Source organism: Pongo pygmaeus, chromosome 10 (assembly GCF_028885625.2).
Source record: "Pongo pygmaeus isolate AG05252 chromosome 10, NHGRI_mPonPyg2-v2.0_pri, whole genome shotgun sequence".
NCBI lineage: Eukaryota > Metazoa > Chordata > Mammalia > Primates > Hominidae > Pongo > Pongo pygmaeus.
This window is the reverse complement of record NC_072383.2, coordinates 47,296,504-47,312,747: the sequence shown is the minus strand read 5'-3', so window position 1 is coordinate 47,312,747 and position 16,244 is coordinate 47,296,504. Positions and strand designations below refer to the sequence as shown.

General features: G+C 48.4%; 1 protein-coding gene across 7 annotated transcripts in view; it reads left to right on the top strand.

Moving 5' to 3' along the window:
* Positions 1–16,244, top strand: part of FMNL3 (formin like 3) — a 62,585-nt gene that overhangs the window by 30,069 nt on the left and 16,272 nt on the right. For all 7 annotated transcript variants that reach the window (XM_054445512.2, XM_063646915.1, XM_054445511.2 and 4 more), the window contains exons 2-5: positions 8,979–9,062; positions 11,309–11,389; positions 11,608–11,684; positions 15,476–15,559. In XM_054445512.2, coding sequence (XP_054301487.1) covers positions 8,979–9,062; positions 11,309–11,389; positions 11,608–11,684; positions 15,476–15,559 — 326 coding nt within the window. The remainder of the gene's footprint in view (positions 1–8,978; positions 9,063–11,308; positions 11,390–11,607; positions 11,685–15,475; positions 15,560–16,244) is intronic.

The following is a 16,244-nucleotide window of genomic DNA, read 5'->3' as shown; positions in this document are numbered from 1 at the left end:
CACTATGGGGTAAGTACTATTATTCCTGCCTCCATTTTACAGGTGAGGAAACCGAGGCTTGCAGAGATTAAATAACTCTCCCAAAGCCACACAGCTAGTAAGTGGTGGAGCTAGGATTCAAACCCAGGCAGTGTGGCTTCACAGTTAGTGCTTTAACCACTACATTGTATGTGTGCCTCTAGGAGTGTCACTGAGATTTATGATAAACATATATATTGATTGTCCAAGAAAAGGTGAAGAAACATGAACCGTAAGTCACAATTCCATGAACACATTTAAAAGTAATTAGTAAATGTGCGGAGACACTGTTAGGGGAGTGGATGTTACTACTGTCATTTATGAAGGATTTGCTAGAGATGGTAGATTTCACCTGTTGTGAATTGGAGGAGGAGCATGGCTGACAATTCGAAAGGAGGTAATCTCTCTGGGGTACAATGGAGTAGAAAAGTTAGGGACAGAAGGAATATATGAATGGAGAAATTCGATTTGCCCAATCTTTATTGCTCACCTATTATAGTGCTAAACAAGCTGATGGTGATTCCTGTGCTCAGAAGCCTGTGTTCTAGCAGGTTATAAGAAGATGAGTCTGGTTAAAGAGAAGAGCAGGGAAGTGGCTTAGATTATGGCATAAACTGAAGTTGAAACTCAGAATGAAAAGTAGGAGTTTGCTGAGGGGAAAGCAGTATATAAAGTGATTTGGGCTATAGCACATAAGACAGATTATAGATAAGAGAACTCAGAAATAGTAAGGACAGTGGCAAAAAGTTAAAGGATCCTCCGTTTCCCCAGTTAGCCAGGAGACTAAATAAGGGACTTGGTGGTAGGAGTGGTAGGAGTGGTAGGAGCAGGATCAATCACTTATTTATTAAGCACCTGCACATGATCCAAAGAAGGATAAGACATGGCCCCTACCCTTAAGGAGTTTATGTTCTTTCTAGTTGTGAATAGAGAAAGCATATGCAAAAAAAACCCATGATGAAACATTCAATTTGTGCTAAAGGTCCATGGTATCAGTGGCCTGGTATTTTCTCTTGTTATTTCATCCATGTGGATTTCATTTCCAAGGTCACTTCATGGTCTAAAATAGTTGTTGAAGGTTCGTCTGCTGTCTGTATTCCAACTAGCTAGAAGCAGAAAGGAGAAAAGAAGGTTATGTTCCCTCCCTTTAATGACATTTCTCAGAAGTTGTGTACACGACTTCTGTTTACATCCCACATGATCACATAGCCATACCTAAATGCAAGGGAAGCTGAGAAATATATTAATTCTAGGCTGTCAGGTGTCTAACTCAGTGTTGGAGGTTCACTACTAAGGAAGAGGAGGAGAAGAGGTTGGGGGATAACAGGCAGGTCTCTTCCATTTTATTCTTTAAATGTGATTATGCTTGGAGCTCAAGAGAGGGGCTGATTATTTTAGATTGGGTAGTCATAGAGCTGCTGGATTTTAAGTCAGGTAGTAAGTAGTAGGTAGGGAGTCAGAAGATTGGGGAAACATCAATCACAAGCAAATCCTAGGGTTAAGGAATGGGAAGAGTGGCTGTCCCAGGAGAGAGAGAGATTCCATAGAGTGGGAGAGGATGAGGCTTGTCAGAGAAGCTGGGGCCAGCCTGGAGAGAATCTTACCTCAGAAGCTGTTACTGTAAGATGCTAAGAGCAATAGGCCAAGGAGCTCAGGTTTTCTCATATAAATGATAAGGAGTCAAAATAGATTTCTGAACCAAGGAGAAACATGATTTATCTTATGTGCTTGGAAGTTTGAAAGTTTCATTCATGTGCGGGATGGCAGAGAGGAAAGTATTGGAAGTAGGGATGCCAGCTAGAAGCTTATCCCAGAGGGCGGCAAGTGAACAATAACGGCCCACCCAGGTGATGACAGTGGGAATGGAAGGGCAAGTATAGATGAGAGACCTTGGGAGGGAGACTCACTGGGCCTGTTGGTATGAGGAGAGAGGGAGATGTGACCCCAGAAATATTGTGTCCTCTGAGAGATAGCACTGCTCATTGGGCTCCCCAGGTGGGAGGACAGAACCTCATGAAGAGAGGGAGGTCGTTGGTTGGCTGCAGGGAGAATGTGAGGCTCTGCCCCAAGACTCCTTGGCTTTGGAAAATAAGCTGCCCCCAGCAGAATACTTTCCATTCTGCGTAACTGGGGAGTGTGTGGGTCTGGCTAACCACGAGGAGGGGCCGAGGAGCCAATAGACAGATCAAGTTGCTGTGGCAGTAGCTTTTTACTAGGGCCTGGGTGCTCAGTTGGGAAGCACTGACAGAAGCTCCTATCGGAGATTGTGTATTTTTTGACTGGGCAGGCCAGAAAGGGTGGCCTTAATCAGGGTTTGGGGACCTCAGGGTTACCTGCAGAGGTTATCTGATGTCAGGTATGAGGCCAACAGTGTGGCAGAGGAAAGAGTTTGAGGCTTTACCAACTTTGGGGACATGGCCAATTTCCTTTGCCTTCTCAGGATCCAGTGGAGGAATTCTCTAGGATGAAGAAGAGGCCCCGGGGTTATAATTGTATTTAGAAAAAGCCATCTCTTTGTTTGAATGATGCTGGCCTTTTAGGGCCTCTCCTTCATCCGACTTCCCTGGTGTGAACTGCAGAGTTCAACCAGAGACATCTGGTGAATCCATTTCTTTTTCTTCCAGGCTGCTCAGGGACTTGGCCCGTAACTGCTCAGCAAGTCATTTCTGGTTACAGAGTCCTCAGTGACCACAAAAGCATGTTCTCCAGACATGGTTCCGAGCCTGTGAGAGCAGGCTTTTCCCTGGCAGCTCATCACCAGAGTGGTAGTTTCAATTAAACAAAAACAGCAAGTCAGATCTAAGATACTACAGACACTTAAGGAGCACCTACTTTTCTTATGCCTTTTGTCATGTGGTACCTAAGCAATTTGTTCAGATGTCTAACAGGGCAGCTGGGGCCTAGAGAAAGCTGTGTGTGGCTAGACTTGTATTGTACTCACATGCTTCTGTGTGTGGGGTCACATAAGGAAGGAGATGAGCAGTAATGGGGAGCTGCCCTGGGGAGGCTGTAGACTTTGGCAGGACCAGGACTGGAGGCCTAGAGTCCAGGGAGGTAACTGCTGCCTTCCACCCTTTATATTCTTGAGTGCTTTGGTGTGGTGGTGGGGTGGTACAGCTGAAGTGTTTGCCCCTATTCTATCGAGGCAGGGCAGGGGGTTGCCTGTCCTTCTAGCCAAGTGTCATTGACTGTTCTGTGATTTCCTTTCTGCCACAGGATATAGATCTTTGCCCAGAACCTTTCATAATTGACTCAGCCCATTTCAGGCTGTCTGTCTCAAGTTATCTTCTCCAAACCCGAGCTCTGGAGAGGAGGATGGGAGGGAGTCAAGGCAAGGAGAGCAGTCTTGAGCTTTGTCTCCCCAGGTTGGCAGCAAAGCCAGGCTTGGCCTTGGTCTGTGAGAGCTGCAGTGAGATCTGACCATCCATCTCTGTTCCATTTCCTCCCCTGTGCTACCCCAGCCAGTCACAAGGCTAAGGAAAAGTGTGGGTGTTTGGAGGGGCTGCCGTACTTCCCATGTCTGGACCTTTTAAAATTTTAGCTCTTGGACCTTTGATCAAACTCTCTGATTTTTTTTGATTCCCTTTTACAAAAGATTGCAGTTTTGAGGGGAGTTAGAAGGAGCTGTGCTGGAACAATGAGATAAACAAACAGTGACGTGGAGGCGGCGGCAGCAGCAGTGTAGGCAATGGGCTGGGCCGGCTGGCCTGCCGTCTGGGCGGGCTGGGTGGAGGAGGACTCCCGCCCTGCACACTGGCCAGCTGGCTTGTGTTAAAGTGCTGGCTGAAAATAACTCTCATTGTCTAGGAGCTGCTACTGCGGCAGGACTGGCTGTGGCCGCCAAGGGGCCAAGGCAGCAGGAGCTGGTAACTCCCACCTCCTTGGGCTCTTGCCCTTTGGGAGCAGGGCCCAACTGGCCACAGCTGTGCCTGCTGCCCACCAGTAGAGACATGTGGAGGCTGTTCCTTACACTCTGTCCTTTTGGCGGCTAGTAATGGGCCTTTGTGCCTTGTGTTGCCTGCTTTGCCATTGGCTTCGGGCAGATCTGTTGGTTTGTAAGGGGGATCCTAGTGGGAACATGGGAACATGGGGTGGGAACACTGTGTTACAGCTCCTCCTTCAGCAGTCTTCTGGACTCCCAAATTTTGTGTCCTCTTGCCACTTTCCATCTTTGCTCATCTGCTCAATGAGCTGATCTGTGGATGCCACGGAGGACTTGGACCTGCGGTCAGGGGCTCAGCAGCACGTTGAGAAGTGTGTGGTGCCCAGGACAGCTCTCATTTAACCTGTGGGGCAGTTCTAGATTGAGTTTCTCAGGACTCCCCGTTCCCATGAGCTGAGTGTGGGGGCTAAGGCTACCACACTTGGGAGAAGACAGCCATAGGAAACCTGGTGGGAGGTGGTTCAAGAGGGAAAACATTAATAAAACTACCTCTCACTTCTTGTATTTGCTCAAAACAAACAGCCCCCGCTGGAGCTTCCCTAAAGCCTCCAGTTCCTTTCCCAGGAACATTACAAACGTCTCTCTCCCTGTCTCTTGAAGCTATGCCATTTTGGTCTCTGTTCCTAAGATTTATCACGATAGGGACCAACAAAAACAGTTGGGAATTTTTGGTGGTTCCTATTTCTGTTTTTTGGGTTTTCCCCAGGCCTGGCTCAAGAAGACTGTCAGAGTAGGGGCGAGTCCCAGAGCAGAGCTCACAGCTTTGAAGGAAACTCCAAACCCTACCGGCATTTCCCTTCCCCTGCAGTGGGAAGGAAGCGAGGAGGGGCTCACTGGGCTGGGGCTGCAGAGTGGGAAAGGGAAGGGAACCTCTGCCACCAGAGCTGCCTCCCTCCTTGGCTTGACTGGGGCTGTCAAGGATCAGGTGGAGAGTTAGGAAACCTTGCTGGAGGGACCGGGCCCTTGCTCACATGCACCCCATTGTGCAGGGAGATTTGTCTGGCCTCAAACTGGCAAACAGAGCAGCCTTGCTGGAGAAGCACCAGCTCCATACCTTTCAGCTTCTTCCCATTATAGGTTTTTATTAGACATTTTGCTGGTTCCCTGTGATTTAGGAATCGGTTCCAGAGTTGCTTTCAGTTTGAGTTCATCTTCCCCTTTTCCTCACATCTCCTATTGTGACTGTTTTGGCTGTGACTTACCTCCTTACTTCTTCCCTGGAGTCTCCTGCCATGTCCCCCACCCCTCAAGATAATGATACTAAAATTGGCGCCTAGTCTTAGAGGAAGCCAGAGCAGGATCAGTGAAGGGATAATGGATTGCTCTATAGTGAGAGTGTTGAGAAGCAATTGCTGAAGGTGGGATGGAGGCAGAGAGAGAGAGACAGCCTAGAAGCAAGAGGGCAGGTCCCTTGGACATCAGAACATGACACAAGATTTTCAAGAGGAAGCGGGTGGTGGGGGGGACTGTGTTGAACACCCACAGTGTTCCAGACACAGACATAAAATATTTATCATTTAATCCTCAGTTAAAACCCTGTGAAGTAGTGAGATTATCTCCAGTTTATGGATGCGTTCACCAAGGCTCCATAACTCTGAAGAGCCCAAAGTTGATCTTGGGCCCTCTGACTTCGCCCTCATTTAGTGCCCTCTCCTTTCCAAGACAGCCACTGCCTCCTTTCTGCTCAGCAAGGGTCTCAATGAGGAGTTAGCAAGAACTTAGCTCAGCTTCTGCCTTCTGGGAGCCTAGGGAGCCTACAGTCTCTGTGGAACCACTGAAGAAAAAATGTCAAGGAAACAAACTTTTGACTGAGACCGGAACTGTGTCAAGTTTGCTCCTTTGCTGTCCCTGGAACTCAGGAAGTTGTCATTCCTAAGGGCAGAGTGGCTTCCTTAGGACATTGGAGCCCTGCCAGACTCACACACATTATCAGGTAGAGGCAAAAGCCCTGATGCCCTTGTCTAACAGGAAGGGAACTGTCCGGGCCAGGCTCTGGTTTATGCCCCCTTGGCAGGTGGCTCCCACTGGCAGCCAGTGACCCGTTTCTTCTGAGAATGCTGGAGCTTGGGGGGAATTCCCCTTACCCACCTCCTTCCCTATCACACTTCAGCCCAGAAGAAGCAGAGAAGTCTGAGACCACTGTCAAGAAAGTGCCACCCAAAGCTCTAGACAGGAGGATGTGGCTATGGTCAGACCTACTTCATGCCTCTACCACCCGTTTCCATACTTTGAGATCATTCCTTCCTGGGGATCTAGAGTTTGACCAGGTCCCTGCTGTGCCTCTTCCATGCCCTTAGGCTAAGACTCCCCAAGAGGGTGACTTTGCCCAGTTTTTCAAACCGAGGGGACCAAGTGTTTCCTCATCAGTTCACCTGGTGGAGAAGTGTGAGCCACAGCAGCTGACAGTGGGTGGCTGAGGGAGGAAGTTGGCATAGACAGGATGCGATGTCTGCCACAGCAGTGACAGGCTGCCCCCTCCTCCATTCCAGCAGCTTTCTTCCAGGGGAGACAACAGAAAACTATTTTCATGGCACAGACTTGGGAGAAATGGTCAGATGGCAGCGATGTGTTTAGGATATGCACAGAGCCAGGACCAGTCCTGAGAACTGTTTCTGCTCAGTTCTGTCTTGAGTTCATCTGGCAGCAGCCTGGCCCCAGTTAGGCTGAGTTAGGAGATCTACTCTGGGTTGACCTTTGAGTCCTTGTTTTGTTGAGGCCTCTTGCTCCTGTCCTGCTGTCCACATGGGTATGCTGAGATTGGCCCTTAACAAAGTAGTTTCAGAGAGAACATTCCAGGCTTGTGTTTGACCATCTTGCCATCCATACTACATAGACTGTGAGGAGGACTCAGCCTCACTTTCCTGTGGAAGTTCAGGCAGATACATAGTGCAGCAGGAACCATGGGGAGAGGTGTGATGTGGGGCTTTCTTCCCCTTCTTTGTTTCTCTCACCTGCCCCACTTCTTTGGTCCTAAATTCTTCCATGTATAAATTCCAACTGAAGACTTCGACCCTACTTCCTTTTTGAGCTATAGTGACCTCGTTTCCAGCCGGTAGCTGGGCTTGTAGCTCAGACATGGGACCTCTTACACATAGGTTTATTATCACCTTACTGCCCCCACTAGATGCATGTTGGGAGCTGGAGATGGTAAAAATAGATAGACACAGCACTTTAGGGGCTAGAAGAGTATACAGCTGGTTTAAGAGTATATCTGAGTTATGTTTATAATAAATAGATAGTATGACAGAATAAATGTTTAGGGATTTTCTTTTGGTTCCATCGAAAGTTAGAGGACCTCCTTCTAGGATTTGTTTGCCTCTTCTGGAGTAATGCAGGGCCTATGTGACTACTCAGGGACCCTGGATACACACAGTTCATGTCCCCAGGGATGAGGATGCCAAGAATTGGGCAGAGGTAAATGAAGTGGTCATGCTTGGGTTACCAAGGAGTTAGAGCTGAACTTGGACAGTAGCTAAAGGAGAGAAAGATGAGAGGCAGCCTTCTAGGTGGCTGGCACTATGCTTGGGAAGAAGCTGAATTTGTGGGAAGTCATATGGGTGATCACGCAGCTGTGACACTTCGGGTAGGGGATCATATTTGATTCAAGATTATGAGGAAGCAGGTACAGTGGTCTGATTAAAGTTGTCAGACTGCCTTTATTCTTTTTTGTTTGTGTGTTTTGTTTTGTTTTGTTGAGATAGAATCTTTCTCTGTTGCCCAGGCTGGAGTGCAGTGGCGTGATCTTGGCTCACTGCAACCTCCACCTCCCAGGTTCAAGCAATTCTTGTGCCTTGGCAACCTGAGTAGCTGGGATTACAGGTGTGCGCTACTGCACCCAGCTAATTTTTGTATTTTTGGTAGAGAAGAGATTTTGCTATGTTGGCCAGGTTGGTCTTAAACACCTGGCCTCAAGTGATCCGTCCACCTCGGCCTCCCAAAGTCCTGGGATTACAGGTGTGAGCTACTGCATCTGGCCCAGACTGCCTTTAGAGGTAAGGGCTGTGACCTGGCACAAAGACAGCCAGACTCATGAGAAGAAAGGTTTGACTGAATGGGGATAAAGGTAGGGAACGTAGCCTCCTAGCATGGGTAGGGCTAGTCCATGGATGAAGTCCTTAGGCTTCACTCACTCATTCTCTTGTACCTTATTCAGTCACCAAACAGTGGTGAACAAAATAAAATGATTCCTGGGCTGTCTTTCAAATAGCCTATATTAGAGTGGCTTGCCAAGGGGTTAGGGTGCTTTGCTGTGTCTTAATTAATTGGGAGGTGTTTCATAAGTAATTTGCTACTAACAATTAAAGTCTGGTACTTTTGTGAATTTTTGCCTAAAAATTTTTTTCTAAAAAAATTTAAGCAGTTATCTTCATGCTAATGTTCTTCTCATTCACTTGTATGCTGATATGGGCAAGAGGGTCACAGTTATAGCATCTACATAGGTTGTGGGTGGCTCAGGATTTGCCCATGGGAATGGATGTTGTAGGCATGTTGCCCGTCTCTCAGGTTATGGGGGAAAAGCAAACTGAAACCCATCTCTCAGGTTATGGGGGGAAAGCAAACTGAAAAAAATTGCTGCTTTAACCTGGTGGGTTTTCAAATTTTTTGACCCATCTCATGTTCCCATCACATTTTATGGTATGACGTATGTATATGACATATTTGTGTATATACATAAAATAGAAAAGAAACTAAAGCTTCACAAAACATTATTTATACTCCCTACTTGCAATTAATTCTGGTGTCTTCTATCCTATTTTAATCTACTCTTTTTATTTAAAATAGAGTTAATTTTGACTCATTAAATTGATTCTACCACCAGTGGTTTGGAAAACATTGCTCAACCAAACACGAAGGGGAGGCTGGAGGACTGTTCCATCTTTCCAAGCCTGCCTTATCAGCGATGGAGTGTCAGGGTGAAGTCTGAGGGCCCAGTAGTGGAAAGGTGTGGGCAGTCTAGTCTTTCTCTTTTCCAGATGAGGGGAGGTTTCAGCCTTGTTGACTCAGGTTCTCTCCTCAGAGCTCCATGAACTTGCCTCCAGACAAGGCCCGGCTCCTGCGGCAGTATGACAATGAGAAGAAATGGGATCTGATCTGTGACCAGGTATGGGGTTTGGGAAAGAGGAGGGAGGTGGGGAGTTGTGTCTTGGGCTGGCTAAGGCTGTGGGGCCAAAGGCATTGAGTGCAGCTCTGGGTTCCTTGAGGAACCCTGGCCTAAGCTTGGCCTCATCTCTGTTCACTTTCTTTTTCAAGAGGATTCTCATAACAGACAGAGCTGGCAGGCCAAGTTCCCCTCTAGCTCCCACAAAGAGCTGTCTTGATTTCTTCCAATGGGCAATAGTATAAGGGGGTTTGTGTAGATCAGGGGTATAGGATTGGCTGTGCAGGTTCAGGGCTATGCCTGGCAGGGTGCTCAAAGGACCTCTCACTCTGTCTTAGCCCTGGCAAGTAGCAGGGTCTTTCTCATTATCTCAGGGCCTCTAGGAATGAGAAGCCCCAGACTCTAGTCTTTTGTTCCCAAATCTCAGAAGAGTCAAGGTCTGGAAACTCCCTGCATGAACAATGTTGAAAGCTGGAAGAGAATAGAAATCATTACTTTGCTCAGAGTTGAGAGTCTTCTAACACATATGACCTGGCTCTTTCCCTTGCATGCATTTGAAGATCATGAGTCACGAGTCTGTGAACTGAGACAGGCCTGTATGCAGGGCTGGGAGAGTTGGCTTTTACCTTTTTACATCTTGGTAGAGATGGAAGTATCTGGCAGTGTGGGTAGCGTGTTTACCCAGCACTTTGCCATGTACAATTTTATTATTTCTTTTCAGGCTCTGGGTGAAATAATAATAGGTAACATTTATTGAGTGCTTGTTATGGGCCAAGTACTCAACACACCGAAGTATCTCATTTAATTATAACAGAACCCTCTGAGGAAGACAGTGTTGGCATTTTATAGATGAAGAACCCAAGGCTCAGTAACTTGCCTAATGCTAGTAGGTGATGAAGCCAGGGCTGAGCTCAGGCAAGCAGATGCCAAGTCTGTGTTAACTGTTCTGTTCCACTGCCTCCCCAGGTCATGCTGCTTGACATAAGCTAGGAGTATGCTTCAGAGATCTTAGTCCAAGTCCCTTCTCCACCAAAGGTCCATATCCTTGTGTTCTGCATTAAGAGGAGTTGGTTAGCACCTGCGTGGGGTTTGGAGAACAGTAACCCTTTGATATTGAGGTTCTTTAATTGATCTCTCAGTCTTTCCTAGGTCAGATAATTTCAGCTGTTTCTTACACCTTTCGTTTTTTTCTTCGATTTGTTTTTAGGTCCTATTCTCTAACATTATATCATTCTCCTGGACACTTTTCAGCCCCTCCACCCACCAGCTCTTCAGTTATCTTGGTGGTGGCAGCTCTAATAGGACCAGAATGCTAAGGGGTACTCCCTGAGTTTCTTATTGGGTCAGATGAAGGGGTTGGGCTAAAGTAGGGCATGGTCCCAGGTCCTATGTAGAAGGGAATCGAGGGATGACCTTGCTGAATGCAGCCTTCAGTATTTGAGGTTGCTTTGGATTGTTGGAGTCTGGGCAAGGAGCAGTGTTTGCAGCCCTGAGCTGTGTCAGCTCAGCAAAACCATTCCAGTCCCAACTGCAGAGTTCATTGCTGAGAAAGCTGGATTCTACAAGGCCAAGTTCCTCTCCCCTTGGCCTTCCTAACCCATATCCATTAGTTGGCCGGGCAGTGAACAGCATTTCCCAATCATATCTTTTTGTAATTTTTTTTCTTAGAGAGGGATCACACTCTGTTGCCCAGGCTGGAGTGCAATGGCATGATCATATCTTACTGTAGCCTCAAACTCCTGGGCTCAAGGGATCCTCCCACCTCAGCCTAAGTAGCCAGGGCTACAGGCATGTGGTAGCCACCATGCCTGGCTAATTTTTTAAAGTTTTTTTGTAGAGACAGAGTCTTTCTATGTTATCCAGACTATTCTCAAACTCCTGGCCTCAAGCAGTCCTCCTGCCTCGGCCTCCCAAGCCCAATCAATGTTATCTTTGAGTGCTGTTCACAACTCCGTAATCCCCAACATCTTTGCAGCAAGCAGCACACTTTTAAAATACTTTTTGACATAGAAAAACATTTTAGGCTCAGGGAGCACTAATTAGAGGCAGAGGAGATGGCAACAGGTGGGAATACCTGGGGATAAGTCAAGGAAGGGAACCTCAAGTTCAGGTGATGTCTAGAGCCAGGTGACAACTTGGAGAGGCTGAGTCCCCCTCACACTGAACACTAGGAGTGCTCTTCTTCCTCAGTGCCCTCCTCAGGTCTCTGGTTGCCTTTGTGGATATGCATATGCATGTTTCCCTTACAGGAACGATTCCAGGTGAAGAATCCTCCCCACACTTACATTCAGAAACTCCAGAGCTTCTTGGACCCCAGTGTAACTCGGAAGGTGAAGTATGAGGCAGAGAGTCCCCGTCTTGCCACCCTTTATAGTCCTGTGGGGTTTGGGGGCAAACCCTTTGACTTGGATATTGGACATCTGTTTCTGAGCATTGGGAGTTGGATTTCAGGGTTCTGTGGCCAGGGGCCTGGAATGGCTGGCCAGTAATGGAGGGAAAGTCTATAACTGCCCTCTTGTATTCCCCTCCTTTTCTACCCTTTTTACAGAAGTTCAGGAGGAGGGTGCAGGAGTCAACCAAAGTACTAAGGGAGCTGGAGATCTCTCTTCGCACCAACCACATTGGGTGAGTTGGATTGGCCGTATAGCCTCTTCACCTGGTCCCACGCTGTTGGCTGGGCACACAGGGTCTGGTGTCCTCTGAGGATGGTGTTCCTGTTCATCTTCCCTGCCATGGGGCAGAGTTGCCCCTTGAATGGCTTCTGGCTCCCCAGAGCTTTGGACTGGTTCTTTACTGGCTTTTCCACCCCCTCAGCTCTGCCAGCTGCTGACTAGATGTTTCTGGCAAGCTTGAGGCCTCTCCTGGGGTCCTCTGCCTGTGGCTTTGAGTGGAAGACATTCCTACAGCAGTTGAGACTGGAGTCTGCCTGTGGCCTGGTGCTGGGCCAAGCGAGGCCCAGAGAAGGCTGAGGGTGGGGGGAACATACTGTATTGGGTAGCTGAGACCTAGTTCCCATTCGGTGACTATTTGGACTTTTTGGTGCCTGGAACATTATTTGCTTGTTTGGGAAAAGATAATCTTAGTTCATGAGCAGAAGAAGCTTCCTTAAGCACCAGGAAAGATGTAAGGCAGTGGGGGCAGGAGCTGAATGTTTTCTATATTCACAGACCCTCGTACCCCCAACCCATTGATAGGGCCCTTAGGAACTGTGTGAGTCTTTTTTTTTTTTTCCAGTCCCTGAGTGGGAAACCAGGAATTGCTGAACAAGCAAAGAGCTAATGTGTAAGGTACAGTGAAAGAGGGTATTGGCCTCAGTGTTACGAAACTGTAATCAGCAAAGGTATATGCAAAAGTATATGAGAGAGAGAGAGAGAGAGAGAGAAAGTGTGTATATGTGTGCGTATGTGTGCTTATGCAAAAGGACAGTGAGGGACACGTGATGTACAACTGCAGGCAGGGGTATAGACCTGATGGGAGGGCCTGGCACAAATGTCCAGTGCTTATGAGTGAGCAGTGGAGGCCCGGGTGGGGGTGGGGTGCCCAGGCTTCCTGACAGTGGGGTAGAGACAGCCAAATGACATCATCAGCCTTTCCCCTCCTGTCGTAGCAGCAGCCCTCATCTGCCCCCAGGGCAAGCCTTCCCAGGGTTCTTTAGAGGGAGGGGACACCTGTGTGTAGCCAGCTGTAGCAGCAATCACAAGGGAAACAGCACAGGAAAGAACAGGAAAGGGATGGTTCCTGGCCTCAGTAACTGTGCTCTGGTGGCCGAGTATGGCTTCTGTACCTCATCTGTGAATCAGACATTGAAAGTCAAGCCACTGAGAAAGGTGTTGCCAAGCCTCTTCCTTTGTTTGGTCAGTCCTTCACTGACTTCACTGACTGAAGGGCAAAGTGGCAGGGGCTGCTTAGTACCCCTGTGTGTGAGGGCAAGAAGGACACCGATGGCAACCCTGAGTGCTACCTGCCACCCTGAGCCCCCTACCACTCCGCATTCCTCCATAGGTCCCTTCTGTCCCTCTCAGCCCTTCTGTCTTCTCTTTGTTTTTAAGACAGGGTCTTGCTCTATTGCCCAGGATGAAGTACAGTGACATGATCATGACTCACTGCAGCCTCAACTTCCAGGGCTCAAGTGATCCTCCTATCCCAGCCTCCCAAGTAGCTGGGAGCACAGGCACACACCCATGCCTGGCCATTTAATTTAATTTATTTATTTATATTTTGAGATAGAGTCTAGCTCTGTCGCCCAGGCACCATCTCAGCTCACTGCAACCTCTGCCTCCCAGGCTCAAGCCATTCTGCCTCTGTCCGAATAGCTGGGACTACAGGCGTGTACCACCACGCCCAGCTAATTTTTGTATTTTTGGTAGAGACGAGGTTTCACCATGTTGGTCAGGCTGGTCTCAAACTCATGGGCTCAAGTGATCTGCCTGTCTTGGCCTTTCAAAATGCTGGGATTACAGACGTGAGCCACCGTGCCTGGCCTGCCTGGCCATTTAAAAAAAAAATTTAGTAGAGACAGAGTTTAGCCTTGTTGCCTAGGCTGGTCTTGAACTCCTAGGCTCAAGTGATCCTCCTTGAGGATACCAAAGTGGGTACAAGAAAACAAGTACCCAGCCTTGTTTTCTTAAGTCTTGCTGTACTCATCTGAGGATAGGGGTGTGCTTTTATTGGGAGAAGGCCACAGAGCAGTTTATGACAGTCCCTGCTGCCTGCCCCCTCTACCTGGTGCCTGCCCCTCTGGCTGCTGGCCAGGAGCTAGGTCCAAAGCAGCATGGTTCCCAGGCCTGGGGCCTCTTGGCAGTTGGCACACAAGTTAGAGGTCCTGGACCTGGTCCTTTGTTCCCAGGGAATAGCTCAGTGCCTGGCATTTTAGGCATGCCTGCCATCTGAACTGCGGCTTCTCTGGGTAGAGTTATGTGGAAGGACCAGGATCCTTCCTGGATTTCTGGGCAGGAAGAGTTTGTCAGATTGTGGGTGCTTCAAGGTGGTAGGAACCCAGGGCAAGGTGGGGAGAGGAGGATCCTGCTTTGGTCACAGCCTGATCAGCCCCAGGGCTTGCAGAAGTTGGGTGTGCAGGAGCAGGAGATGGGAACTCAGGTTCTGGAGAGGGATAGGCTGGGAAGCGGGATTCCAGAGCCTCTCCAGCTCCTCTTTCCCTGGTTTGTATTGGTTTCTGTGCCTTGCCTAAGAAACACTTTAACCTCTCCTCAAAGTGTCAAGATCCCGAAATAGCAGTATAGACTCAGACAGGAAATGAGAAGGGGGTGGGGAGCTGGAGAGCAGACAGACAGGAAACGGGAGGCCTGTTGGCCCCCAGAGAGGAAGCTAACTTCAGGCAGCTCCGGTGTCAGTCAGCTTCAGCCAGAGCCTGCTGCCAAATCTCAGCTGGGCCTGGTGTTGTAGCTCCAGAGTCTCTCTGTAGCTTGGGGTGTGGCTAGCCAACATGGCGCTGGTTTTCCAGCTGTTGGGGAGAAGCAGCCCCTCAGGGCAGTTTGGGCAGAGCTTTCCTATAAAGACCCCCAGAAATTCTGAAGGAGTAGAGCACTCTAGATTAGGGTTTCATCCTGAGCGTTTTATGTTTCTGCTATGGAATGAACCTGTCATATAACAGTTCCCTAGATTTGCCCTTGACTTTCATTCCAGGAATATCTCAGCCCAAAAGGACTGAAAGCAGAAGGGAAAATAATGCCCTGGGATATGGTCCTTAGGTGCTTTGTTGTCTACCTTCCTGGCTGAGGGGGGCCCACGTACTCAGGTTGACTCTGAGTGGTCATAGACATCCTGGAGTTCTTGAGTTCCTGATCATCCCCCATGCTTTTTCTGGTTCTGCCAAACTCAACATGACTAAATACAGAACTCCTATACATCTCTGTTTGCTCACCGCTTTCCAAAACTCCTCTCCTTAAACTTGGTAGAGAGTGCTTTGCCCCAGGATGCCTCTGTTCCAGAGCTCTCCTTGACCCTTCCTGCTGGGGTCTTGACTAAGGCTTCAGTCAAGTTGGAGACTTGCTGGCTTTGGTCAAGCACAACTCTGCATACGGGCCTGTAGTAAATGCTCTTGATGCTTCCTAAATTCTTCCAACAAACAGTGAGGAAGGACATGTGGAGGGATGCAGAAAATAATTGAGCCAGGGTCTGGCCCTTAAGGAGGGAGTACCTGAAAGCTTGTTTGTCTAAAGCATCTTCACGATAAAGCAAGTGGCATTAGAAGGGCCTGAACTTTCCCCATCCCTGACTTCCCTGCCTAGGGGAAGTCCATGACCGTGGATGGATCTGTCATGGGTTTTGATCTTCAGAATTTTCTTAGCCTGGTGCTGGGTTCCAGGAGGAGGAGGTGTTGGGTCAGAGGCATGTCACCCTCCTCATCCTTGACCCACTTTAGCAGACCCCTTCCACTGTGTTTCCTTTATCTGCAGGTGGGTGCGGGAATTTCTGAATGATGAAAACAAAGGCCTGGATGTACTGGTGGATTACCTGTCCTTTGCCCAGTGTTCTGTCATGTGAGTACCACCCCGGGGCTAAGGTTAGGGACCAGTTCCATTCTACTTTGATAAGGAAGGGTGAGAATTCAACAATGAAGATGGAAATGGGAATCCTGGACAGGAGGGAATAGCCCAAGCAGTGGTGTGGAAGTAGGCAGGCAAGCCCAGAGATGTCTGGGGATCAGTGAAGAATGGCACTTGGCTGGAGTAGAAGATAAGATGCATTTTGGAGAACAGGAGAGAGAGATGGAAAGGGAGCTTGGAATCAGAACCCAAGGCATCCAAATGCCAAGCTGTGAGCAATCCAGGGAAATGTCCTGGCTTCTGGTAGAGATGCCTTGGTGGGATCCATTCATCTTTGCAGAGTTGAGTCTTCCAGAAGCAACTTTAGGTTTCCAGATGTGAGAAGGTTACTCCACCTCATTGTTGAAGAACCCAGGAACAGTGAGCATGACCTTTTGACCTGGATAGAAAAATGAAGTATTCAGGAGTCTTTTTCTAGCAGACAGGGGGGATTGGAGGCAGCCAGAAGTGAGTTAGCACAGAAAAGGTGGCCTGGTATAGTGGAAGGATTGAGAGCTCTTGAGTGAGACAAAGCTGGGTTTGGGTTTCAGTTCTGTTATTTACTGTCTGTGTGACTTCAAAGCAAGTTTGTATCTTCTTCTATGAAAGGAGATCCACATTCTAGGGTTGTTGTGAAAAT